General features: G+C 43.1%; 1 protein-coding gene across 1 annotated transcript; it reads left to right on the top strand.

Annotated features, from left to right (window-relative positions):
• Positions 1-1,160: 1,160 nt before the first annotated feature.
• Positions 1,161-26,658, top strand: HRH2 (histamine receptor H2). Its single transcript, XM_056847498.1, has 2 exons — positions 1,161-2,251; positions 26,462-26,658. Exons 1-2 carry the CDS (start codon positions 1,161-1,163, stop codon positions 26,646-26,648), a joined length of 1,278 nt encoding a protein of 425 aa, XP_056703476.1. The 3' UTR covers positions 26,649-26,658.
• Positions 26,659-27,095: the final 437 nt, after the last annotated feature.

The raw sequence follows: 27,095 nt of genomic DNA, 5'->3' as shown, positions 1-27,095 counted from the left end.
GAGACAGTGCCTAAAAATAAATATACAGTTGGGACTCTATACTGTTCTCTGGACTGACCTATGAAGGAAGCCACAAATGGTTACCACATCATATAACAACACCCAATGATTACTCTGAAAGGAGGGGAGAGTGAAAGAAAAGCAGAAGCTGATACTAAAGGGACTTGCAAGAGTATAAGAAGAACCCAGCTGAATCAAACCAACGTTCCACATCTCTTTCCCCCTGTGGCCAGCCAAATGCCTCTGGAGAGTTTAAATTTCGGCAAGAGCATATTTCCTCCATTGTGTGTCCTCAGCAACTGCCAGGAGATACAAGACCACCAAAACCAGACATTTTATTTAGCCTAACTGCTTTTGATAAACTTACCGATCAGGAATTTGTCTTAATTTTTCAAAGTATAGTGTGGTTTAGTGGTTGAACTAGGATCTAGGAGACCCAGGTTTGAATCACTACTTTGCCATGGAAGTTTGCTCTGTGACCTTGAGCCAGTCACATGAACATGTGAACACTAGAAGCTGCCTTATACTGGATTAGACCATCTGTCATTCAAGGTCAGTATTGTCTGCTTAGACTGGCAGCAGCTCTCTAGCATCTCAGACAGAGGTCTTTCATATCACCTACTACTGATCCTTTTTTTTTTTTAACTGGAGATGCCTGGGATTGAAACTGGGACCTTCTGCATGCCAAGCAGATGCTCTACCACTGAGCCACAGCTCCTCCAGTCACATATTTTCAGTGTAACCTATCTCATAGTGCTGTTGTGAGTATAAAATGTAGGAGAGGAGAATGATGTAAGCCACTTTGGGTCCCCATTGGGGAGAAAAGCAGGGTACAAATGAATAAATAAGCATTGCTGGTAAGCACAAGCTACATGTCTGAGGTTTTCTCTTGAAGTGGATCAGTGATATTTGGGGCGGGTCATCTTTTTCTAGCTCAGTATGCAGAGAACTCATTCCCAGCATCTTTTCAGAGCAAACATGCCTTCATGATAATATCATGTAGTTGTAATGCAAGAAACTGATTCTGACGCTACTGATAGAAGAGATCTGTACATGTGATTCACAAAGCTGGACGTCAACATCTTTTTCTGAATATCTGAAGGACAGCTGATATATAAGCCTCTGTGGGGGAAATTTGTTAGTTCTCTGTCATTCCCACCATGAATTCTTCACAGAACCACGGTAACCCTACCAAGCCTGATGACCTTCCGAGAGCGGTGTCGATTGGAATTGTTCTCACAATCATCATTACAGTGACTGTCTGTGGTAATGTGGTGGTGTGTCTGGCTGTCGGATTCAACCGGCGGCTCCGCACCCTGACTAACTGTTTCATTGTCTCCTTGGCTGTCACAGACCTGATGCTGGGCCTGCTGGTGCAGCCCTTCGCAGCCATCGATGAGGTCTCCAATCATAGATGGTATTTTTCACGTACCTTTTGCGATATCTACAGTAGTCTAGATGTCATGCTGTGCACAGCCTCCATCCTCAACCTCTTCATGATCAGTCTTGATCGCTACTATGCTGTCACAGCACCACTCCGCTACACCACTTTGGTCACTCCTCGGCGGGTGGCCACAGTTATGGTCTTTATATGGGTGGTGTCAATCATGGTCTCATTTTTGCCCATCCATTTGGGCTGGAACACTAATGGCATAACAGACCCTGATCCTGAGATGTGCATCCTTGGGGTCAATCCTGTTTACGGACTGGTAGATGCCTTGCTTACATTCTACATCCCTTTGGTTATCATGTGCATCACATATTATCGGATATTCAAAATAGCCAGAGAGCAAGCAAAGAGGATCAACAACGTTCCCTGTAACAAGAAAGTCAACCACCATGTGTTGCCAACTGTGAATGAGCACAAAGCCACTCTGACTCTTGCAATTGTGATGGGAGCCTTCATTATTTGTTGGTTTCCTTATTTCACAGTGTTCATCTACCGAGGCATCAAAGGGAACAGCGCAGTGAGTAAAGGCTTGCTGTCTGTTGTCACATGGCTTGGGTATGCCAACTCAGCTTTGAACCCTATCTTATATGGTACTCTGAACAGGGACTTCCGGACTGCTTATCAGCAATTACTCAGGTGTCAGAGGGTGGGGCCAGATGCAAGAAAGTCTCCCCCAACACCCAGACATCTGATGACGGACAAGTCCTGTGAAGAGACACTGAGTAAGCAAGAAGATATACCTCTACAGTTGCATGAGAGAAATGGGAAGGAGAACCCTCTCAGCCAAGACAGCTTGGAAAGGTAAGAGCGCTCTGTTTGATGTTGGATTGTCTGGCATAAATGTGTAGCAGGAAAAGAGATGGTACAAGTACTGTTCAGATTTAAGATTAACTGAAGATGTCAGCATCCAGAGGGCGATGAAATAAGTTTGCCTGTAGAATTTCAAACATAACGCTAGCGCTCTTAAGTTGCCTATCAGCCTGAGCATGAAGCTGCCTGCTTGCACATATCACTCCTTCCAGTCAAGGGTTTCTTAGACCAATTTCAAATGCTGTGATTTCTGAAAGCACAAACAGAAATTGTCTCAACTTTGACCTTTGATTCTTCAAGATATGCATCTAAGCTATTTTTCAAAATAAAAAGCATAATGAAATAATTAAAATACAACTATCCCCATAATATTAGAATATTTAAATTATAAGAGGAAGAATACCACGAATGGCAGCAAAATGAATTAATCTGCATAAACTCCCATCATGCCAACAGGCACAGTTCCAGTCTAGGCTACTCAATTTCATTGCATTCCAGAATACTTGGTTGAGTGTTTATGGCAAAGGCCGATCTTTGGTATCCCCAAGACACTGAAGAAAGGGATCGATGTCACAGCATGCAAAAGTGCTTAGATCATATGATTTAGAGGTGGTGCCCTTTGTTTCTAATGGCCTGTTACTAAGTTACCTCCTCAGCAGGGGAGTTGCTAAGTGGTAATATGAAGTGAGTTGCCAGTGTTGCCCTAAATCCTGAGTGCTTTTGTATTGCTATAGGAAGGAACCAGGCTTGTCAACCTCCTATACGATTTTGGGATTACATTACATTAACAAATCAATAGGATGGCCCCACATTGCTGAGATAACATAGGAATAAATATTAAGGTTCATTCCACCAGTCCAAAGGCAAAGGTCTATCCAATATACAGCCAGCTTCTTCTTCTCTTTAAAAATCAGTTACTGTGTCTGCTTAACCACATTTTAAATGATAATTTATGTTCAGTCTGATAGTAATTTATTTTCATCCTTTTGGAAGCAATGCAAAGCAGTTTGTGCTCTGATACTTTTTTTCCCCATGAAAAAGCTAAGCACCTGGAGGCATGGAAATTAGGTCAACCAATCCCCTGGAAAGGTGCCATTGCAAAGGTGCCACTGCTTGAGCCTCCTGTTGTAGATCTTTGTTACTTTCACTTCCATAATGATGCAGATGTGTGCTGTAATTAATACAGAATGTACTCATTAGTTCTTTGTGAAGACAGACTTCTTCACCAAGGTGCTGTCTTTCCTGAGGTTAAAAGACCATTTGGAGATAAGCAGGGGCCAATTTACAAAGGTTCAAAATTTGAGGAGTCGGGTAAGAAGCAACGAGAAGAAGTTGGTGAAGGCTTCAGCTGCAGAAGACACCCCTGTCCTGCAGTGGCTTCACGTTTATAAAGTAGAAGGCCTTAGGAAAGGTAACTGGATTAGGAGAGGAATGTGATTTTTTTTTCCTTGCTTCCCACAGGCAGTTCAACCTCCTTCCATGCTCTAATCTGATCCCAGAACTGCAGCTTGATAAGCAGTGCAAAACTTTCCAGCCGAGCAGATAGCACATACTTTTGCTTCCATTACACCAGGAAGTGCAAACAAAGGGTTGATTCTTTTACTTTATCATAACTGACGCTAGTATTAGGTAGTGAAGCAAAAGATTTTTCAACTGTGATGGTACAGTCTTGCAGGGATTGCTTTGGCCTCACCCATGTGCTACAGTAAAAGTCCTAAAGGCAAAGATTTATATCTAATTCTTATTGTGGCCAAATCTGTGGATACTTAAATCTAGAGATTGGGGGCGTCAACTGATAAGGCAGCTTTTTCCACAAACCTGAAAAAAATGCCCCAAGCTTGCAGAAAAGCTTGAAGCCTTAAAAAATACATTGGGGGGAGGGAGTTAAAAGCCTCCAAAATGTACTTGAGCCAATCACACATTCTCAGCCTAAGCTGCCTCATTGGGTTGTTGTGAGGATACTATGGAGGAGAGGAGAATGATGTACGCTGCTTTCAGTCCTTTTTATGGTGAAAATTGTTCCGAGGGTAAATGGAGAAATATAACTGAAAGGACTTCTGTTGTATTCTGTACAAGCTTCTCATTCTAATCACCAGAATTTGTTGAACGACAGTCTGTTCACAAGGTCAGTCATTCACTGAATGTAACAATATCAGTGGTGGAGAGAGAGGTCTTTAATAAAAAAGGTAATTTATGCATTTATCAGACCTTAAAGAGCCAGAAATAGTATCTACATACTTCACAGTTCTTGCCAATCTCTTTACGTTTTAAGGTGCAAAATTGCTACCACTCCCTAACCTCGGGTTGCCAGCTCCGAATTGGGAAATATCAGGAGATTTTCGGGGTGGAGACTGGGGAGGGCAGGGTTTGGGGATGGTAGGGACCTCAGCAGGGTATAATGCCATAGAGTCTACTCTCCAAAGCAGCCATTTTCTCCAGGGGAACTGATCTTGATCGCCTGGAGATCAATTGCAATAATGGGAAATCTCCAGGTGCCACCTGTAAGTGCCACCCTACCCTAACCTCCATTCACACACACATGTTTTAGACACAGAAAACTGAAATTCTACATACATGACTGAATATCAGCAATGTTTGGATCATGTAGAGGACACTGCAATGAGCTTATTACTGATCAAATAATTAATATGCTGAATGCAAAATGAGCTATCTACACTAATGGAATACAAATGAGGTAGTTTACTCACAGCCGGATGTAGATGGAGCTAATTGGGTTCCTCCCTTACAGATATCACAATATGTTATGTAATTAGGGTTATGTAAAAAAAAATATATATCGGTAAATTCTGGGTTTGGGTTTATTCGGCCCAATTTTTTTTGGGGGGGGGGTAAACCAGAAATAAGCCAAATACCCATACTGGTAAATGGTTATTTGGCTTTATTTCTGGGTTTACAAAAATAATTTGGGTCCATTATAGTCCTGTTGGGTCATTTTTGGAGGTACAGTCACCAAATTTGCAGCATAGCTGCAAGGGGCTCTCTTTAGACGGACACCGAAGTTTGGGACAGGGGGTCCAATTTTATGGGTCCCCAAAGGGGTTGCCCCCATCCTCAAGGCATTTGTGAGCACAGCTGTCAATCAGTTTTCAGGTTCAGGAGGTCAGGCGGAAAGAGCCAATTGGCAGGCTGATGCCTCAGAGTCTGGGGGCCCCATTTGTCTCTGGGGCACATGACATGATGTTCATGCAAATTAGCTTCCAATCTGAGGGAAACAGCTTAAATGCAAGAGAAATAAGACATGGAAAACATTTCTTTTGGTGGCAAATGACTTCCTATGAACTGTCCTTTATTATAGTCATCAAAAATCTGATTTCAAGAGACGGTCACAATGCGGGGAAATGAAGCCACTATTCCAGGCAACCTTCAGTTTGAGAGCAGGTTTTCATGGGGGGGGGGGGAGTGATATCGGAGCCAGCCAAAGTCATGACCAAGGCAGCTCTTGTGAAGGAGATTGCTCATCCATGTAGTTAAGGAATCTTCTTCAGGACGAAGCCTGTTCAGCAGCTGTTGAAGTTGGCACTTTTTAGGTGGAGAGTGTATACCTCCAGATGGGACTGGGTGATCCCCATCTTTTAAATGACCCTACTTCCTCCAGACTATCCACATTACTCCACTGAATGGTGATGGATAGTTTTGTCAGACCAAGTTGGCTCCGATTACACCACCCCTACCTCAAAATGGCCCCAACTATGGGGATCTAACAAAACCAGTCAAAGAGAAAAATGGGAGAAAGCACAGAGCCATGCATCTGAGGTTTACCTCAGAAGTGACCGGGACATTCTAGCACATTCCTCCAAAAATTCTATGGTTTCCATAGTTTTTTTGGGGGGCGAGGAATGTGCTAAAGCATCACTGTCATTTCCAGGTTTCCCCGGAAGTGACGGTACTGCACCAATCACCCCACTAGCCCCACCACAACAACTGCTGGTGGCAAGGGGGAAAGTGGCAGCCCCTCCCCCCAGCCCTTTACTGACAGAAGCAAAGGCTTCAAGGCTGGCAATATTGTTGTGGGTGCCTAGCAATCCCCACAACTGCCACTGAGAGGGCATTCATTTCTTAAAGCTACAGATGATGCTTGTAGTATTGGGGGGGGGGTTTAACCCTCTCATGTGTTTTCATTTTCTTTAGATTTCATATTTATTTAATAATTTGTTTTTCAAACCTGGGGTTTTTTTCAGGCTTATATCCAGGTTTCTCCTTGAATTGTGGAGTTTATTACCTGGAATTGTTTCAAAAGTGGAAGTAATAGGAATTTTATACAGAGTATTATGCAGTTATATTTCATTGATGAGCATGAGCAAGATAACAAAACACTACAAAAAGGCAGTCTTTATGTGACTTTATATATAGTCATGTCATGATTTTTGCTATGTGACATTTCAACATGCACAAGAGCTCATGTGTGCACCAGTATGAGTTGAAGTACTTAAAAGTTATCACAAACTGCACATAAATGATCTTATTCCAAAAATAATTTTAGAAATGATACTAGTTCTATTAAAATTGAAGAGTAGTATGCATAAGAGGAAGAAATTCCAGGACAGTAAAGAGTGAAATGAGGACAATCCACTCATCCCTATTTAAAAATGGTGGTAGCAAAGCAATAATCTGCCAATTATATAGCAATGAAAGATCAGGTAGGACAATTTTTGTCAAATGATATAGTCAATGGACAAAAGTTCTTCCCTGGCTTCATTCCTGTTACCAGATGCAAATGAAGAAAAAGAAGAGATCATAGATAGGAAATATTGTTATCAACCACTTCCCCACCTCTCCCAGATGCATTTCCTGTACTTCAGGTCGTTATATCGGAAAGCTCGTCCTCAAGAAACAAACCCCATAAAAGCTAAAACCCACATCCACGATGCAGCACAGAACTAGCCAAAAAGAAAAATGCATGTCCTTCACCCTTCAGTTTCCACTGCATTGCCTGGGCTAAGAGTTTGATTCTGATCGGCAAACAGCAGTCCTTGCTATGGGCAATAGTATAAAAAAAGCACTTGTACCAAGCTGAGATTTCCGTCTAGTTCCTTTCTGTTCTGAGCTGCAAGTACCCCTGGTGCACCCGGACTTCCAGGGCACTGCCTGCCAATGTAGTTCGGGGGTCTGTTATTCTTGTGTTTGAAATGTGAAGCCTGTAAAGCTAAAATTAGCAAAGTACAAGCAAGTCTTATGTCAGGGCAGACTGCTTAAATCAGGAGTTGGATGTAAATCAGACTTTGGACTACTTTCTGTTGATGTGTTCACGAATTAAAGAAATTCCACTGAAGTTACTGAATAGTCTTAGTAAAATATGATTCTGGCCAATTTGGAGAAATACTGATGATATACTGAGTGGGGGATAGAGTGACTTGGATTCCACCTTTCTGGGTGCTTTTAATCAATTCCCCCAACTCCCCATAAAGTATGAGATAAAAAGTAAGGCCAGGACGGATGGTGCAAGTAATATATATATATATATGTGTGTGTGTGTGTGTGTGTGTGTGTGTGTGTGTGTGTGTGTGTCTATCTATTAATGTAGAGGTTTCTCCAACAGGCTTCTTCAGGGAAACCTATAGTATAATATGCAAACACAACACTGAGTTCTCATAATAATCATATAGCAATGGTTATTTAGTTAATAAAATTATGTAAATAAATATAACATTGTTTTCAAAATCAAATTGCAATTTGTATAGTATAATATCAACTAGATACAAAACCATTAAGTATAACAGGTAGAGCTTATTCAGTCATTATGACTGCATGAAAGAAAATGAGGGAGAGAGGGGACAAAAACTCCTGGTACATAAGAGAGAAAAGATAGAGAGACTGTCCAGCACCCAACAGGTTTTGGCTCAGTTTTAAAAGAATCTTTCTTCTACCTAAATGAATTTTACAAACTTGTCTGTAAAAATTTAAGGTGGGATCCAAGTCTGTTATTCTAGTACAAGCAATGCAGCAGTATCTGTGAATTTAAGGAATAATATTACACAACTAATTTTTTTAGAACAAATGCTATTTCTGACTTGGTGTTAAACATATGTATTCATAAATATGAAACCAGGAGATACACAAGAGCCACTAGTCCAGGTATGTATAGCTAATAAATCATTGCAAGTGACAATGTTAGTAACTGTTGTACTGCTTTGATTGCTGCTACCAAATAGTTTTATATCACCCACTTCAAAAATATACCACCCCCTACATGTCTCTTATCTTGTTGTCTCTCTATCCTAGAATCCAGGTCAAAAGTTATTGCCAGTCATATATTTCTACCCTATCTAGCATACAGAGAAGGGTAGTTTCTGGAGTTGTGTAGCTTGTAATGATTATGCTATTTAACACTTTATTACCAATAGATATTTTAAAAGGCAATGTTAGTTAATTGTTCACCTCCCAATGTATTTGATCAGATTTCTGGGATAGGGGTGTTCCATGTGTCTCTTACTTAAACAATTGAACGCCCCAGGGTTCAAAGAGTTCCATTCACTGGCTGAATTCAACATAGTGGAACAGTGTTGATCTTACTACTTAAATGAAAATTCTTGCCTGCTTGCTAGCACAAACTGGGTATTTCTGCAAATCTAGCCCGTTACATACCATAGGATGTTCGTCTTCCACTTTCTAAGGCAATTGTTCTTTCTGAAACCCTTGTGACAGCAGCTTCTGGGACCTTTGTTTGCAATAATATAAAAAGGAGTTTTAAAAAGGTAAAGGTCCCCTGTGCAAGCACCGGGTCATTCCTGACCCATGGGGTGACGTCACATCCCGACGTTTCCAAAGCAGACTTTTGTTTGCGGGGTGGTTTGCCAGTGCCTTCCCCAGTCATCTTCCCTTTACACCCAGCAAGCTGGGTACTCATTTTACCGACCTCGGAAGGATGGAAGGCTGAGTCAACCTTGAGCCGGCTACCTGAAACCAACTTCCGTCAAGATTGAACTCAGGTTGTGAGCAGAGCTTTTGACTGCAGTACTGCAGCTTAACACTCTGTGCCACGGGGCTCCTCAAAAAGGGAGTTTTAGGAGACTGCAAAAGAAAGACCTGGATGTCCCAGGCTAGCCTGATCTTGTCAGATCTCAGAAACTAAGCAGGGTCAACCCTGGTTAGTATTAGGATGGGAGACCACCAAGGAATACCAGGGTTGCTGTGCAGAGGAAGGCACTGGCAAACCACCTCTGTTAGTCTCTTGCTGTGAAAACCCCCAAAAGGGGTCGCCATAAGTCAGATGCGACTTGACGACACTTTACACACACAAAAGAAAGAAGACAGGGAGAGATTTCACTAAGGAGACTTTGAATGTCCTGGAATAGTTTAATGAACCACAGAAAGTACTGGGAGAAACAGTTCATGGAGAGAAGTGAAAATCAAGCCAATTCATAATAGAAACAGAAGGCAAACTGGTACTGATATTAGTCAGTCAGTGATGTTAGTCAATTTTCTAATGCTTTAGCTTGCTTCTTCCTTGATCAGTTGTTATTTATTCCACTTCATGACATTTTTATCTATACCCCATGAGAGAGAGGATGGAACCTCTGGCCTCTCTCACCATCCCTTATATTTAACAGCCTAATCATATTAATGGAAGACAAGATTCCCTGGAAAGGACAATACTGTTAGGAAAAGTTGAAGGCAGCAGGAAAAGAGGAAGATGCAACATGAGATGGACTAACTCTATGAAGGAGGCCTTCCCCATCAGTTTGGAAGACCTGAGCAGAGCTGTCGATGATAGGACATAATGCATAACACATACATAATCCATTCCATTCCTTCACACGGAGAATCACAGCTGATTTATCCCCAGGCCTCTTGCTGCCTCTTAACTCTCCCTTTGCTTTCTGTAATTTATCTGATAAATATGAGAAAAATTATTTTCATTCTTTCCATTGCATCGGAAGAAGCGAGCTCTGACTCATGAAAGCTCATGCAGGAATAAATGTCATTAGTCTTTAAGGAGTCGCTGGATCTGTTTTATTATTAATAGCAAAGGTAACATGTTACCAGGGTCTGTCTCTAGAAATTTTTCAGTAGTGTAGTTTATATGGGACTTAGAATAACTCAGAAACAAATCATATCACTGACAAGCTTTAAACTCCATAGTCAATGAGTGTTGCTTAATTCCAAATATTTACACCCGGACTACCCAAACCTGAGTGCATTCCACTTTTAACCAAAAATAAAAATTTGCTGCTGCACACCCTCTATTTGTTACAATGAAGTCACATGCTTGGATTTTGCAGAGCTCACCACTGGTATGGTGGACTGACATACATACATACATATAACCTTAATTGGCATAGATTGTTATGGTCCTGAGATCAGAAATAACAGGTGTTTCATAAAAATTACAATCAGTTAATATTTAGGATTGAATCTTAACCTTAACCACTTCCACCAAAAGCTCTGCTACCTTCACTGTAATTTCAGGCATGATGTCATTAAGCAGGAATTGACATATGGTTGTTCTGTAAGGGGCCATCAATTTGCTAATTAAAGGTAATATAATTTTTTTGCAGGGTTCCTCATGTAAATGACAATCTAGGGATTTTATTGGTATTGTTACTACACACTCCCTCACTTCACTTAGGGCCAAACTAGTTGAGACGGCAGCCATACTGTTTGTTAAAACAGGATCTGTCACTAATTCCTTTTAATGTGCTGGGGCAAAGTGATTTAAAGTCATGTATGGACAGGTGGTAACAGAAGCTGCAGCTGCCACATGTCTGTACTTTTCACCCCATAACCGCTGTGCTCTCAGCTGCTTCCTTTCCCCCAATAAGATACTGAAATCACGGTGGGAGAAAATAGTGGTTTCTGGGTCAAAAGTACAAGCAGAGAGATTGTTCAGTTTTCCCCTCCTTCCAGCCCATGCTGTATCTTCTGTTCCCCCATTCACTTTACAGAGATAGTGCAGCACACAAATTGGGTCTTCCTGCCACCATCATATACAGTCCCCCCCCCCACCCGGAGGTGATCTACACATTGCTGCTTTGTCTTGTCAGATGTGAGAAGAAAAATGCTCATTTTCTCTGTACGAGTACCTGTGGCAATTGAGTCTGTTCGCAGCTGTAGTTCTGGTTTTCCTTGTGTGTTCATCTCGAATTCAGAACTGGTGGGACATAAACCAGAGCTCATGGAACAAAACGTGTCATTGTGTAGCAGAGGTGCAGAAAAATAATAGCCAGAAGCATATATATCCTAAACACTTTGTAATCTCTTGTCACTGACAGATCTCTCTCTCTCTCGCTCTCTCCCCCCCCCCCCGTCTTTCCCCTTTTAACACTTTCAGCTCTGGGCTCTTCTTCTAAACTGCAGTCAGGCCAGGCTCTTCAACAGTGGTGACATGATTCTGACAGTCCTCCTCCAAAATCCATTGCAGACAGAAGGACACAGTTAGATTTTCTGTGTGGAAAGATTAAAGGCAGGGACATTTGGGTGAGTACCTGAGATGCCATACCTAGAAAAGGTTAAAATCTTTTGTGTAGACCAACTGAATGCCTTCTCTTTTATGGCTAGTAGAAATCCCTGGAATAGCATGCACTATATATTCCCTGATATCTTTATAGTAGCTGATAGATATCGCCATCCCAAGAATAACTGCATGCTGGATTTCTGCACATCACACCAAGCCTCAGTTACCAGGGTTAGTGATGTGAGACCAAGTTTGAGGAAGACCACAGAAAAGGGAAGAAAACCCACAAGAAAAATAGAGCTCTAGCCAAACCAAACTACCCTATAGTTATTGAATCATGTTTCTGTGTTCTTCTCATGTTGGATCCCTTTAAAGTCCGTTTCCCCAAAGCAATTGCCAGAAATGTTTCCCGGCAAAGTTCCTTGATTCCCCCCCCCCCAAAAAAAAACACTCTCTACTGGCAGCTTTTTGTCACATGACCATATTCTTGAAATGACCATATTCTTGAAAGTATCCAACATTAGAAAATGTTCCACTTCAGGAGAGAGAATATGTTATGAAACAAAGTGTGGAACAGGACATTATGAAGGAGCATAAGTTTTCCTCAGAAAGCAAATATGAGGACAAGACGCTGGGGAAAATCAACTGCCTAAAAAGAGATGCCTAACCCTTCCCCTGCCTACCAGTTCTCCTCTGCAGATGCTCTCCTCATTAGGGTTGACAGCTCCAGGTTGGGAAATACCAGGAGATTTTGGAGGTGGAGCCTGAGGAGGGTAGGGTTTGGGGAGGGGAGAGACTTCAATGGGGTATAATGCCATAGAGTCCATCTTCCAAAACAGCCATTTTCTCCAGGTGAACTGATCTCAGTTGCCTGGAGATCAGTTGTAATAATGGGAGATCTCCAACCGTGACCTGGAGGTTGACAACCCTACTCCCACTCAATTTAAATATTTTCCCAAGGTCAGGCTTTGAAATCAGAAGTAATCCTAGACAGAGAGAAAACACTAGTACCACCTGCCAGGTATCTCTTGCAAGTGTCCCTTGTCTCTGCATTCATAACATATTAGCAGGTACGGTACAGGTTTGTGAATACCAGGGGACAATTTAGAGAAAACACTGAGAAATTTGGAGCTGGACCTCCATCAGCTTTCCCAGATTTCTTTAGTGGAACATGGCAATTTCATAATTTCTGCCACCTACCATGCATGCGTTCCTATATTTGTACATTCAATCCACAAAGAAGCAACCCTCAGGATACAAGGCCACCAACAATGTGTGGGCTGGAAAGCTAGATCAAACCTGTTAAATGCTTAAAGTAGCACCGCCGCTAAGTTTCACATTCCCAGTTCTTTCTTTGCAGAACAGAGTGAGGTGTAGAACAGGGATCACAGGTCTCACTGTCAAGGAGAAACTTTATCACCTTACTTCAGTGTTCAGAGCGTTATGATAAGCACAGCATGTAACTAACTGACAGACCTTGCTCGTTCGGTTTTACGTACTTCCCCTTCCTGTGATAGCCCTTGTGGTCTTCTGTGGGCAAAGGGCAACCCAGCAAGAGTATCGGTGTTCGCCTAAACAGGGTTGCACTGTATGTCACTCGAGTCTTGGGAAAATACATGTTGTTCCCTCTTGCTAAGCTTGCCATGAAGAACCCTTGCTGGGAAGTTCCAGCCAAGCAATTGCTTTCTATTGACTTCAGAACTGTCCCTGCCAGCACTGCTGTTCTTCTTTATGGCAATTCCTGTGGGCGTTGTTCGACTGTTTTACAGCCATCCCAGAGGTGGTGGGTTTCGGCAGCTGCCTTTTTAAACGTTGTCATTTATCACACTTCTGCGTAAGTCCATTTCAAAACTCCAGAAAGGCAAAGGGATTCCATTTTTAGCAAGGAGTCCCAGTACAGTCAGAATTGCATTGTTATCTGCCCTCCTGCATGTTTATAATCCATAATAATGACGGCAAGTGTGTCATAAGAAGCAAGTCAGATTTTCAGACTTTAAAGGAGTCCTTATTTACCGTTGGCACGGCTCAGCAAGGTAAGGTCGGACTCACCTCTGCATACCGTCCCACAACCCTCTCCTGCTGATAGCACACTCCTTCTGTTTTGCCTCAGTTTTATTGACTGTGCCACAGAGAAAACAAGGGAGGTCACCGGGCTGCCAAAAGCCAGATACAATTGTTGTGCTGGCTCCATACTGGGCACTCGTAACCTTGCACAAGATCATATACGAATGGTGTTACATTATGTGTGGGGGGGAGGGGATGGAGGCTTAACCCAGCCTGCCTGCTGCTTTTGATGGATTTACTCCCCAGCACCACTTAAAACAAGCCTGCAAAGGAAGCCGCAATCAACCCATCTCATGAGGCTTGAAATGAGGTTTCACTGCAAGTGTCATTTGGCTCCAGGGTATTGATGTGACAGCCAGTGACCCTTAAGTGCATTCATCAGAGGCCTAAAAGTGGCAGGATGGCAATGGCACTTGAGAGATGATTTCTGAATAAAGATGAGGGCCAGACATGGCCAAGGGAAGGGAGCAAAGAGCCTCCCTGCACTGCAGAGCTGCTTAATGAGCATGTAAGTGAGTGGGTCGTGGACACTTTCATCCCTGAAACACACTCTGATCTGAGGCCAAGACCATTAACTCTCTTCTTATTGATACAAGTAGCTAACCTTTCGTATTGGCAAAATGACCAGACAAGAATTCAGCTCACATCTTGCTCCAAATTGTCCTCAGCTCGAGTTCTCTGCGTGAACTTTTGCCCTGGGAAGGAAGCCCATTGACACACTCTGACTTCCAGTGGTGTATCTATTCCCTTGACAGGGGACAGGTGAATTTAATAGTACAAGATAAATCTAACTTCTCATCAGCATGCTCCCCAGATAGGCTTACTGTTCGTTTGCTCATGGCAGGCAAACTCTCACCCCATCCTTGATCACCTGCCCTCAATCAGTTGACCAGTGGTAGAAAAAAATGGGGGGGGGGGCTCACTTCTGGATCCAGAAGTTACATCACAGCACCCACAATGCTGTAGGAGTTTCCCCTAATCTCTTGATTGAAGGAATTCCTAGAGCATTGCAGGAGGTAATGCCCCCCAACTCTACTCCCCAAAAAATCTCCTTGGATTGACATGCACAGGAGTGGCCACCCTATGCCCAAACCTTGTACAGTGGTCATTTGAGTAGACAGATGAATGTAGATTAGCACTGTGGCCTTTTGACAGTCGTTCTCACTGACTGGAGGTTGGTTAGTTGTCACAGCAGTTGCCACTGTGATAGGGTTGTCAACTTCCAGGTGGTGGCTGGAGATCTCCCACTATTACAACTGATCTCCAGGTGACCCAGATCAGTTCACCTGGAGAAAATGGCCACTTTGGGAGGTGGACTGTATAGCATTATACCCCACTGAAGTTCCTCCTTTCCCCCAAACCCCACCATCCTCAGGCTACACCCTCAAAATCTCCAGGTATTTCCCAACCAGGATCTGGCAATCCTGGAGTTGGTATGGTAATGAAACCAAGCTCACCTGGGTTTGGTACCAGAAACTTCTTGAACAACACATACCATAAAGCTAAGTAAGGCTTTACTGAAGAAAGTTAGAAAAAGATATTAAAAAACAAGGCATACAGTTTTATGGCAGCAGGATGCACAGAAATAGTAAAAGATGACTAGTTGTCTACTTTAAAAAAGGTAAAGGTCCCCTGTGCAAGCACCGGGTCATTCTTGACCCATGGGGTGATGTCACATCCCGACATTTTCTAGGCAGACTTTGTTTACAGGGTGGTTTGTCAGTGCCTTCCCCAGTCATCTCCCCTTTACCCCCAGCAAGCTGGGTACTCATTTTACCGACCTCAGAAGGATGGAAGGCTGAGTCAACCTTGAGCCAGCTACCTGAAACCGACTTCTGTTGGGATCGAACTCAGGTCGTGAGCAGAGCTGTGGACTGCAATACTGCAGCTTACCACTCTGTGCCACGGGGCTCCTCGTTGTCTACTTACTGGAGTCCTAATACAGCCTAGTTGGTTCTTGGGGCAAATAGTTTCCAGAGCTTAATACAAGTGTCTTTCTGGCAGCAAGGAAGTGTAAAAGATTAGGGTGAAGGAACATTTTTCTCATTGACTATACTTATGGAGAAAGCTGGCACTAACTTCCTGATCTCAACAACCAATCATACAGCCATGTCTATAGAACTTTCCAGGGTGAGAACAAGTCCCCCCCATATCAGATTCACAGCTGAACCGCACAAGTGAATTTAGCTGTAATAGCAGGAGATCGCCAGCTAGTACCTGGAAGTTGGCAACTCTAATCAAATGCAAGCTTTCACTTTTCTGCAGTTGCTCTTGTTCACCCCATCTGTTGCTGTTGCAGTCTTCTTAAGGGTGGCAATCCACAGCACAATCTCAAAAAAAAAAAAAAGAAGAAGGAATTTCCATTTCTCAGCAGAAGGCTGGTTTTCCTTGGGAAATGCTGCTCTTTTGGAGAGAATTTCACACAGCCCCAAATGTCATCTTTCTCTATGAAAAGCAAACTCCACAGAAATTCAGCCATGCTCCATGCCAAATAATTATCAAAAAGTTATGTATGTTTTTAAGCACCACTTTCTTCCACTCAGGCACCCTGTAAACTCACTTGTCTGGTGTGACTAGTTCAGGGAACTTTATCAAATGCTAAATCATGCAGCATAAGGCTGTATCTATCCAGCTTCATTTTGGATACTCTTAGAACACACATACACACACATACTTAGAAGTAAGTATTCTTCAGCACCCACTGGTTCCTCTCACATCCTGCTCACTGGTAGTAAACAGGAAGCAGATCATTTGGTGGGCTGCTTGGATATCCCCATCTGTTCATTGACCTCCATCTTTTCTTTTTCTTTTTTTAGTATGAGCTGATAAGCAGTATTACACGATGACACAAGGCAAAAATGGTAAAATGGCATAAAAATTCCAATTTTGATTTTAAAAAAATGGCAGCTGCAGCAAGTAGTTCAGAGGTTGATAACGGGACTACAGTAACCAAAGCTGCAAATACCTGGCCCTGCAGAATAAGCAGCTACCACTCCGGTACAAAACTACTCAGCACAAAACTTCAACAACAATCAGTAAGGGTGATATGATCAGGAGCTCACTTCACATCTAATTGAGAAAGCCAAACAGAATAAGTTTGCCTGGCAATCACATTCGTGTCAAAGTATGCAACATTTCTACTGGGGTGACAGGAGTTCTACACAGTAAAGGCATATTGCACAAAAATGGAACACTTTGCATAGCCAGTTAAGGAGGCACACACAGATACAGTTTCAGCACATTGCTAATACTGCTCTGCTTAGAATCCTTACAGGTGCTCCCCCTCCACGAACTATACATGGGAGCCTCCACATCTCCCGCTGGTGATGCAAGGTCAGCGCACCCCACACAGGTAAGCAAAGGAGGGAGAGTCCTGTCTCAATACCTTCTCCCCCACACAACATTTACCTACAGCGTATTTGCTCAACAACTCTTCCACCCTTGATAGCTGCTAGTAGTGTCTCCCCCACAGGGGACATAGCATTAAGTTTGCATGGTGCTGTGGGGGGCAACTCATGGCAGTGTGGTGTCATGCTGCTGTAACCTTCTACACACTGGGGACAGAGACCACAAACACATTTCTGGATAATTGCCAGCCATTCCTTGCCAACTATTGTGCCTGCTGACCAAAAACAACACCTTTTGCCTTACAGAATCAGAGCCACATGGAGCAGCCCAACCACTAACTGCAGACAATGCCGTTCACTGAACAGGTGAATTCCAAACTGGGAATCCCCCAGGCAGCAGGTGGAGGTTTAAAGGATGGGAGAGCACCCTATGCAGAGCTTCATAGCCCTGTTGCTGTTTTGTCCTACTGCTGAACATTACTCATTATTGTCTTCATGTCTCTTTGGACTATGTGCCGGTAGTCCTCCTGCAGGGTTAGAAGCCAAGATGAACCGTATTCTCGGCGCAGTGGCAACCACTTGCTGAAGCTACAGCACAGCCAACATCTGCAGTGACCAGTGTGCATCTAGTTGCTCTGCTGTGGGGTTCCCAACTCTTTTGGTCTAGCATGGCACCTGTACCATTGCAAGCTGCTTAACAGGCATCTGTTTGACCAACTCAGTTAAAGCCTTTATGGGCATGAAGTGATAGAGACAGCTCTACCTCTGATTCTGAGGTCCTCCAGTACAGCTGTTAATATGACTCACTATCATCAAGACTCCATTCCTAATGCCATTCAATACATGTGTGGATTGTTTCATAATGGTGTCTTTCTATTGGTGTGTGGGGCAGCCAATCAGCATGAGCAGCCCATCCTCAGTGATTGGTGTTGGTCAGATGTTAGTTACTGCAGGAACTCTGGCACAGTGAGTTGTTCTCTGTGTAATCATTCCTGCCGATATATGTGCTTGGTTAAGACATCAGGGGCACTGGAGGATTCAAAGTGGATAGGGTTGCCAAGTCCCTCTTCACCACTGGTGGAAGGTTTTTGGGGTGGAGCCTGAGGAGGGTGGAGTTTGGAGAGGGGAGGAATTTCAATGTCATAGAGTCCAATTGCCAAAGCAGCCATTTTCTCCAGGTGAACTGATCTCTATTGGCTGGAGATCAGTTGTAATAGCAGGAGATCTCCAGCTAGTACCTGGAGGTTGGCAACCCTAGAAGTGGCCCAGGATATGCTCTGCAGTATGTGGGGTTTAGCTTCTAGTCCAGTCTCCTCCTTCAATTTTGTGGGTGATTGGCTTGTCACTGGCAAAAAAAAATAGCTTTATTTTACTCCCAGATTCTTCTTTGGTGAATTTTTCACTCCTGGTTCTCACACCAGTGCTTTTCCCCAGTAGGCTATTGGGAAGCTGACAGAAATGCTTTTGTGAATGAGCAGCTGGGTGTCCCTATGTTGCTTTCCTGGTGCTTTTGAGCCCTTTGTCTTACAAATGGCTGCCCTCTCAGAACGTTATTTCCCCTGAACCCTTGTTTGGGAGAGGCTGTGGCATTTCTGTGGAAGTTTTATCAGCTAAGAGAGTGTGAGTGATGTCTCAGTAACATAATTAGAGTGGCCTCACTTCTTCCCCATTTATTGATCTGTCAAGAGAGTATGTGTTGGATCCAAGCTATTGGCAATTTCCACTAATTCCCCCTTCCCACTGCAGATCCCTCTCATTTTGTTCCTCCACATTACTCATCCCTCAGGAGGAGTATTTCATGGAGATCAGTGGGAACAGGGAGGCAGGAAAATTTCGATCCAACCCTATGTGTGAAACAAGGGATTTGACACTCCCCCTCCCCCACATCTGCAGGGCTCTCTGATGTTTAGTAGCTGCAAGGCTTAAACTAGGCATGCCACCCTCCTATCTACAGTAAAGGGTGCTGTGTTTTCCCTTTTGTTATGTTCTGCATATGAGTGGAGGGCATGGTAATGTCATAAAGGCATGCCAATGTCAGCATGCATTGGCTGGCTGCTGCCATATATGGTTGACAAGGGGCATTGTCAGCATGTCACTCTGTAATTTTGGTGATGGGGGGTATAATGGCTAATTTGCTATGGATTCCAGTCCAGTTGCTATGTTCTCAGTGCTATGTCCTCAGCTCTTTGGAGTTGGTTCTTTTTTATATAAATATATGTTTCAGGGGTTCCATAGGAACTAGCTAGCTACACTGGAATCATTCCAGTATACGCTGCTGCTGCCACCTTATGATTATTCTGCATATAAGGGCACCAATACGTGCTTCTGCTGCTGCTCTTATAATAGCATGAAATGCACTCAGACGGGTTCCCAGATTCAGAAGGGGAACCTCTTCTGCCTCCTCCTTGTGATGGACCATCAATGACAAGGTATAAGCATTGGCTTTCAATTTCTCTCATATTTCATTTCCTCTGTGATGGATCTTTCTACTGGTTTCCACCAGAGAACACATACATTGTAGATTTCCTGATGGGGTTTCCACTTTCATATGCCATTTCCTTCTCTGTGCTCTACTATACGGATGCCCTGGTTTTTCCTGCAGGTGAGTTCAGCTGTCAAAGTTACCATGTTTGGTGGTTGCAAAGTGCAGCAATTCAATCCTGAGATGTGATCATTTGCTCAGCAAATATCTCAAACTACTTGCAAGCTAGTTGCAGCTATATAGTAGTTTTGTTACTTGCTAGCTGTTATTAGGGTGTCCTGGTACCTTAATTTGTGCATGCACAATACATTACTGTTATGCTACCTGCGCACAATGATTTTGCCTTCCTTTGCTCTTGCACGGTTATCAACCATACCAACCAATAATTTCAAAGGTAAATTTAAAAAATATTTTTTAACTGTTGACATGGCAGCTACAAAACAAGCAGTGGAAACTGGACCAGAACAATATGTCAGCCATTTTTAAAAAGTTATGTGTGAGGGGGTGGGGGGGTAAGAATCCCAACAACTAACACAGTGGGAAAATACCATTCCCAGGGTCCTTTGCAAAACTGTGCATGAGCAAAAACCTTTCTCAATTACTCTTATCAGTTGTTGCAACTATCGAAAAGGGTTAATTCATGTGGAAGTTTTATCTGCTGAGAGAGTGAGAGTGATGTCTCGTAACATCATTAGAGTGGCCTCACTATTGAAAAGGGTTCCATTCATCCGGATACATTGTATCTCTATGGAGGCACAGGGTGAACTTTCCCACCATTTAAAGCCCGGCTTCTCCACTGAGATACATTGCAAAGATCACACCAAAGCATCTGAACACAGCCACTTTTCCAATGCATTTCAATGGAGGAGGATGGGATGACCCCTTCCAGACCCCATAATTCTGGACCCCCTGACCCAATCTTTACCAAACTTGGGGGTTCTTGCAAGGAGAGTCCCTTCTAGCTACCCTGAAAATTTGGGACCTCAACCTGCACAAATGCCCCCCCAGGAGCCGCAGAAAGCAGTGAAAAGACCCCATAGGGTTTAAATGGCCGAATTTTTTGGGAAACCCTAATTTAAAGCCGAATTCCTACCTTTACTGGTATAGGAAATTCGGCATTTGGGTTTTCCTGGAAAAAAATGGCCAATAAACCCGAACCTGAATTTTACCGATTTTTCCCCCCAACAGCCCTAATTCACAGTGCAAGTTTGTTCCCCAAATTACATCCTCCAGGTATGATTGGATTGTTCTCAAGCCCACTTGTACCAGCCAGAACACAGTGCTAAAGATGTGTAAAATACTATGTAGGGATTATGATAGTCTTATACAGGTGAAAGGATTCCTTAACACTAGTGAGACTCTACCAATGAAAACTGGTTGGTGAGGGTGTGGAGTGGGCAGAGTTAAACTGTCAGAATCCCATGCTTGCTAAAGGTTGAACACATTCCTAACACTGTTACACTTACAAAAAGGGTGATGTAAACACACATACTCCCACTGAAGTCAATGGAGAGCCCCAGAAAATCATCTTCTCTCTCTTCAACCCCATGCCACAAAAGAATAAAACGCTGTCTAACTCAGGAGTCAATCATAGCAGAACACCAACAGTATATAATGTTAATCTTGAGATCACAGATTGTAGATATCAAGATGTGGGGTGTAGGTGTATATTACTTGGCCTCTACATCCATAGAACTATAGAAGCATGCAAGTGGGGACTTGAGTGATGGGGAATATGGCACAAAACTACACACAAGCAAGACGACCAAAAAGATTGCTAAACTTGTATCCTCAGTACTCAACAGATAATCCTGGAACCAGAAAGCTACATTTCCCAGGATTTTGAACGCTTCTGCTGCGGTTGGGGCTGCAAGGACAAGGCACCATTCAGAGGTATGCAGAAGAGGGAGATTCTCCAGAGGGAAGGGACCTGTGTCTCAAAACAAGCCCCCAGCATCTCCCCCGTCCATCCCACAAGAGAAGAGTGTGCAAAGACTCAGAGGGTCTCCATTCCTTTCCTCCCATACAATGAGTAGAAACTGTACAGCATTAATGATCCTCAAATACTCAGAGCAGCATGCCTCATAACGAGGATACAGTGTTATTGTACTGGGGTTTCTGTTGGCCACAACACTACAAATGCAACTAAGCTCCCACTATGCACAAGTGCATCCAAAGAGTATCATAATCATCATTATTGGTGAACATATCATATATTCTACCTATTAGTACTTCTTGCCAAATGCTCATGTCCCCATTTTTCTTGCAGGACTGTAGCCAGGGCACATGGAGCAGAACAACAATAAATGCATTCCAATGCAATGCCTTACATTATATAGGTGAATACCGTTGTAGACTGTCTTTGCCAACCAGTGAAGCTTATACATGTAGACATCAGGGAGCTTACCATTGAGAGAGTGTAGAATGGGACTGGGGCAGGTGCTATGGAAGAGTATCTAAGTCGTAACATCCTTTCTCAAGCTCTCAAGCTCCCCACCTTTTAATAAGCATCTAGATCCAGGAAGTATATGTTGAGACTGCTACCCATTATTCATCACGCTCCCCCATGTCTCTCTTGTCTCACCACAGGCAGTGAGGTAGCCATGCAACATGTGCCAAGTCAACTGGTACTCCTTTGTGTCTCACTGAGCTTTTTCAGACACCTGGTGGGGCCCTGCAAGAACTAAAAGGATGCTTTAGCAACCCTATTCCTGTGCATTGTTTTCAGAGATCACTCAACCACTGCTGCTGTAAAATAAAAACTGTGACCATTTCAACTGTGTTTCTGATCTCATGATAGCACACTGATGATATGAAACTACTGTTTCTTGGTCACCTACTTCAAATGTCTTTGCAATAGAACTTGCAATGAAAAGGGGGGAGCAGGTTCACTATCCCACCTCATACTGGGAAGACTAAGTGTTTGCCTCTTTCCTACAACCTTATCACTGGATCACCAACAAGGAGCAGGGTGGAGGCACCAATTGCTTACTGTCCCCTTGATCTCTCCTCCCCCTTGCCACTGCCAGTTACTGCTGTTATGAACTTCCAGGAAGGTTGCATGAAGCTAAGGGTGGAACATGACAGATGGATCACAAGATCTGCTAGAAAATAACCATCAACTACTGGTAATCAACTAAATAAGTTCAAGGGGGTGTGTGGCAAGATGGAAAGAAAGGGGATAGGAAAAAAATGAAAAACACCCTGAGGCATAGATTTACAATACAGTTATCTGAATGAGTAGGGCTGCCAGGCCCCTCTTCGCCACCGGCAGGAGGTTTTTGGTGTGGAGCCTGAGGAGGGCGGGGTTTGGGGAGGGGAGGGACTGCAATGCCATAGAGCCCAATTGCCAAAGTGGCCATTTTCTCCAGGTGAACTGATCTCTATCGGCTGGAGATCAGTTGTAATAGATCTCCAGCTAGTACCTGGAGGTTGGCAACCGTATAAATGAGGTTTAGGTTCAGATTCAGACACCTTTATTGGCATAGTAAAATAGCAACAAGGGAGCATAAATACAGACACCGCAAGGATTCACAAACAACAACTGACCAAAACTCAGCCATCAAGTTAAAACACTTCAATCTAAAAACCATAACAATACATTCATCCAGCCAGCGGATATGAACTGCAGCGAACACCGGCACCCTTCCAGTTGATGTTGCCCAGGGCCTACAAATTACCTCGGTTGGTTTTAAACAGTTTGTTTATTCTTTACCCTCTTGTTTTTATTTTTGATGACAATCATCAGAAACTCTGCCACATGTTTGGTGACAGTAGGTATCTTGTCCTCGAATAAAAATTTGATGACATCATGTGTTAAGTTTTTTAAGAGTGTAATGTGAGGATTGATTAATTCTAGCCAGGAGCTTTGTTTGGTTTAAGGCTAGTTATAAGATCGCATATCTCCTCTGGGGAGACAGGTGGCCATTCAGGTATATCTAGGCAATTCGGTAGTTCTCCATCGAACCCAACAGAAAGTGGGTCATTAAAAAGAGTAGTATAGTGGGAGACCCATTTCTGGGCTGATATTACTGTATGCGTGTCTTGACCTAGATATCATGGTCCAAAACTCTTTATTGTTTTTACTTTTAAATGCATTGTGAAGTTGGGACCATTGCTCTAAAGAGTAGGCGTATTTCTTACAAGTTAAGAGGACTTGGCATTCTTTCCTCAGTTCATAGTATCTAGAGATAGGCCAATCACAAGATCCAGAACGGATTTGGCGGAACAATAAACGAAGACCCTTTTTTGCATTAGCGCATTCTTTATCAAACCAAGGACACACTGATTCAACCTTGGAGTTAACTCTGAAAGGTTGTGAGAAGACCTCCAAATTTGTGATGATGGTGTTATAACATAGGAGAGCCTCTGTCATGCTCTTTGCGCTAGTTTAAGATTTAGCTGAAAAGCACTATTACTGGACATGAATGAGGTTCTTGGTCTATGTGACTGTATTCTGGCTATCATACTGTGTGGTCTCAGGTGTAGATGGGTGGCTTTTGCTAGCCCACTCTCCTGGGAGACTTTAGCCAGCATTCAGACCTGGGACTCCTGGCTGTGCCTACGACATTCCACTAAGCTAAAGCTACACATAGGACATGTTTATTACTTAGCTATATGGCTTCAGTCCTGGGATGAGGCACAGGGTAAAGGGAAGGGAAAGATGAAGCCCCTGAATAACTCCAAAGACCTCACCCTGAGTCGCACTATGACTTAGCAGGCCTGGGTTCTATTCCCCCTGTTATTTCCTTTTGCAGTTGGTGCACATTCAACAGGTTTGTATAATGTAACCCCAAGTCACTTCCAGCTTACAGTGACCCTATGAATTGATGACCTCCAAAATGGTCTTGCAAACTGAAGGTCAGAGCTTCCTTTATTGAGTCAATACAACTTGTAGGCACTGCTAATCTGGAAACCACATTCACATCTCCCTGGCATGGTAGAGCTAAAACTCATATCCTGTTTCCCATCGTAGTGCACTTTCCCACTGACCTGCTAACCATATGCTGTGAGCGTCCTGCTGTGGTATGCATTTTTCCTTGCCCATATGGTCCCTTGCCCTTTCGAAACACTGTTTTATTTTCATAGGTACATATTTTTGCAGTGTTCCTAACATTCTCTTTGTGGAATCTTTGATCCCACTGATGGACTCAAGACCTTCAACTGGAGGTCCTGTGACCTGCAGGTGCTGCATATGGATGCTCTAATTGAAATGGCAGCCATCCCTTCCCACATAACTCTGTGTTTCCCTTCCTTGCCACCAACAAATGGTGGTGTTCACAGGTTGTGTTACCTCAGCATGTTATTCAAACTCTTGTTTAAGGGGAGCCTCAGAAATTGTGCCTGCAGGTATCAGTGGTTGCCATCCTAACCAATGGGCCGCAGCCCCAAATGGCCTCTGACTGGGTAGGCACTGTGAGCTCTTCCTAGTAGTATGCTTATGTCTGACAGGCAATATGTACCAAGTACAGTGAAGTCATCTTGACATTGCAGCCACAGCATTGTTCTGATTTGTGCATACGTAATGTGAGGGGGAGCCCTGACCTGTATGGCCTAGGCTAGCCTGATCTCGTCAGATCTCAGAAGCTAAGCAGGGTCAGCCCTGGTTAGTATTTGGATGGGAGACCACCAAGGAAGACCAGGGTTGCTGTGCAGAGGAAGGCACTGGCAAACCTCCTCTGTTAGTCTCTTGCCATGAAAACCCCAAAAGGGGTCACCATAAGTCAGCTGCGACTTGAAGGCACTTTACACACACACAATGTGGGGGGTACTGGAAAAAGAAACTGATCAGTATATAATGGTAGAATTGTCAGGCCCACTGTAGGAATGACTTCAGTGTTTCAGTTAGGGTTTTTTTCTTCTACAAGTATTGTATTGTCAGCTTTGCCACCGAGAGTGTGCTAGATCATAACAATATAATGCTAGTGTGAGCTATGGCGTTGTGGCTACTCAGTATAAAATGGCCATCCCCGCTATGATGTTGCTTCTTTTCTTGAGAATTCCAGTTGACCTTGTTATTTCTGATTATTTGTCTTCAGTTTCATTCCATTAACTATTTTAAAACTTCATCAGTTTCCTCCCTTTTGTACCATACAGAGCCTTCACTTCTGCTCTCCATTCACTGCATTTGGGAGTGCTTTGAGTGCTTTTAATTCTTCCATTACCACTAAAATGTTCTTTATTCTATTCTTAAGAATTCCTTTTGACCTTGTTTTTTTCTAATTATTTGTCTTCATTTGCATCCCATAAATTGAAGTATTTGTTCTGGTTTTGTTTGTTTACTTGACCACATTCTGAGGTTTCACTTCGGGACAACATTCAAAAAGCTTGGTTGGATGTATAATAAGATTTTAGTAAAGTTCCAATTTAGAACTGCAGCTCCCTTGATGTATATTGGGTTTACCTATCTAAATGAACTTTGGTAATCTTCCCCAACCACAACATCCACATTCTACTGACCTCCACAGTTATGCAACAAATCAATAAGGAGTTGTTTTTCTCCTGGTAGTAATGCGCAATGTGTAGACTGGTGTCAGATGTCATAATAGTCTTTGACTCACAGAAGTTCATAGCATACACAAAGATTGTCATAAGTCAAAACAGATTTGTTATGTATCCCCACTGGCACAATAGTGGTTATTCAACAGTTTTCAAACAACACATTGTGTTACATAGAAAAAGAAAATCACCAAATGTTTGGAGAGAAATTCCATGCGTTTTCAAATGTCCATTCTTTTTATTTGTTTTGCTTTTAGTGTGATACCCTCACACAGCCTACTTTGCATTGAGGACCTCAAAACAGATTCTTAAAAAGGGGTCACCGGGAAAGCTTGGGAGAGAAGATTAAAACTATTTTATGATAACCTGAATGATAAGCATTTGTGTTCCATTTCCAGGAACTCCAGCCCACCGTGTGATGCATCATCCTCCACTATCCTGTCCTCTTGTCGAAGTCTGTGGTTAGCCAAGTTCCTTCCCAAAAGGACTGTGTGGATCCCAGTGTTCGATGGGCCAGTGACAATTTCCCAGAAGACAGAGCAGTCCTCTGCACCCCACACAGTGATCTACTGGGTCTTTTCCTGAGTCAAAACCTGTTTGCTGATAGAGCCAAATGTAAAGTATGATGACCCAACATGTCTTAAAGATGGCTTGGAGATTGTTGCATTTGGCTCACCAACCCAGTTTGTTCATGGTCATGTGCTAGGAAGCTTTCCTTCAAGGACTTGAGTTTTGCTGTAACACTCTTGGCTGTAATATGTAGTGTGTGTCTGTATGCACACGAGCAAGCACATGGAGATTAGTGTCTTTGTGTAAATATATTGGTGTGTACTCAATCAAAAGCCAAAGCTTTGTCTATTTCCTTGTCAATTGCTCAATGTTCTATTCCAGATGCAACTAGATGAAAGACATAGGGCTTCTCTGGACCCTGTGCAACACTCTACCTTCCTTATAAGAGCTCTAAGATTATCTTGGGCCACCATTCTCCCCCCTGGTGTAATTTCAGAATCTGTCATGCAACTAGTGTTGTTT

Source organism: Euleptes europaea, chromosome 1, assembly GCF_029931775.1.
Source record: "Euleptes europaea isolate rEulEur1 chromosome 1, rEulEur1.hap1, whole genome shotgun sequence".
Classification (NCBI taxonomy): Eukaryota; Metazoa; Chordata; class Lepidosauria; order Squamata; family Sphaerodactylidae; genus Euleptes; species Euleptes europaea.
The sequence above is the reverse complement of the archived record's forward strand: the minus strand, read 5'-3'. Positions and strand labels throughout refer to the sequence as shown.

Bases quoted from the DNA above. Each gene is read 5' to 3' on its own strand.
- HRH2 (XM_056847498.1), top strand. From the start codon at position 1,161: ATGAATTCTTCACAGAACCACGGTAACCCTACCAAGCCTGATGACCTT. The intron at 2,252-26,461 runs GTAAGAGCGCTC...TTCCATTTCCAG, and splicing joins AGCCAAGACAGCTTGGAAAG to GAACTCCAGCCCACCGTGTG.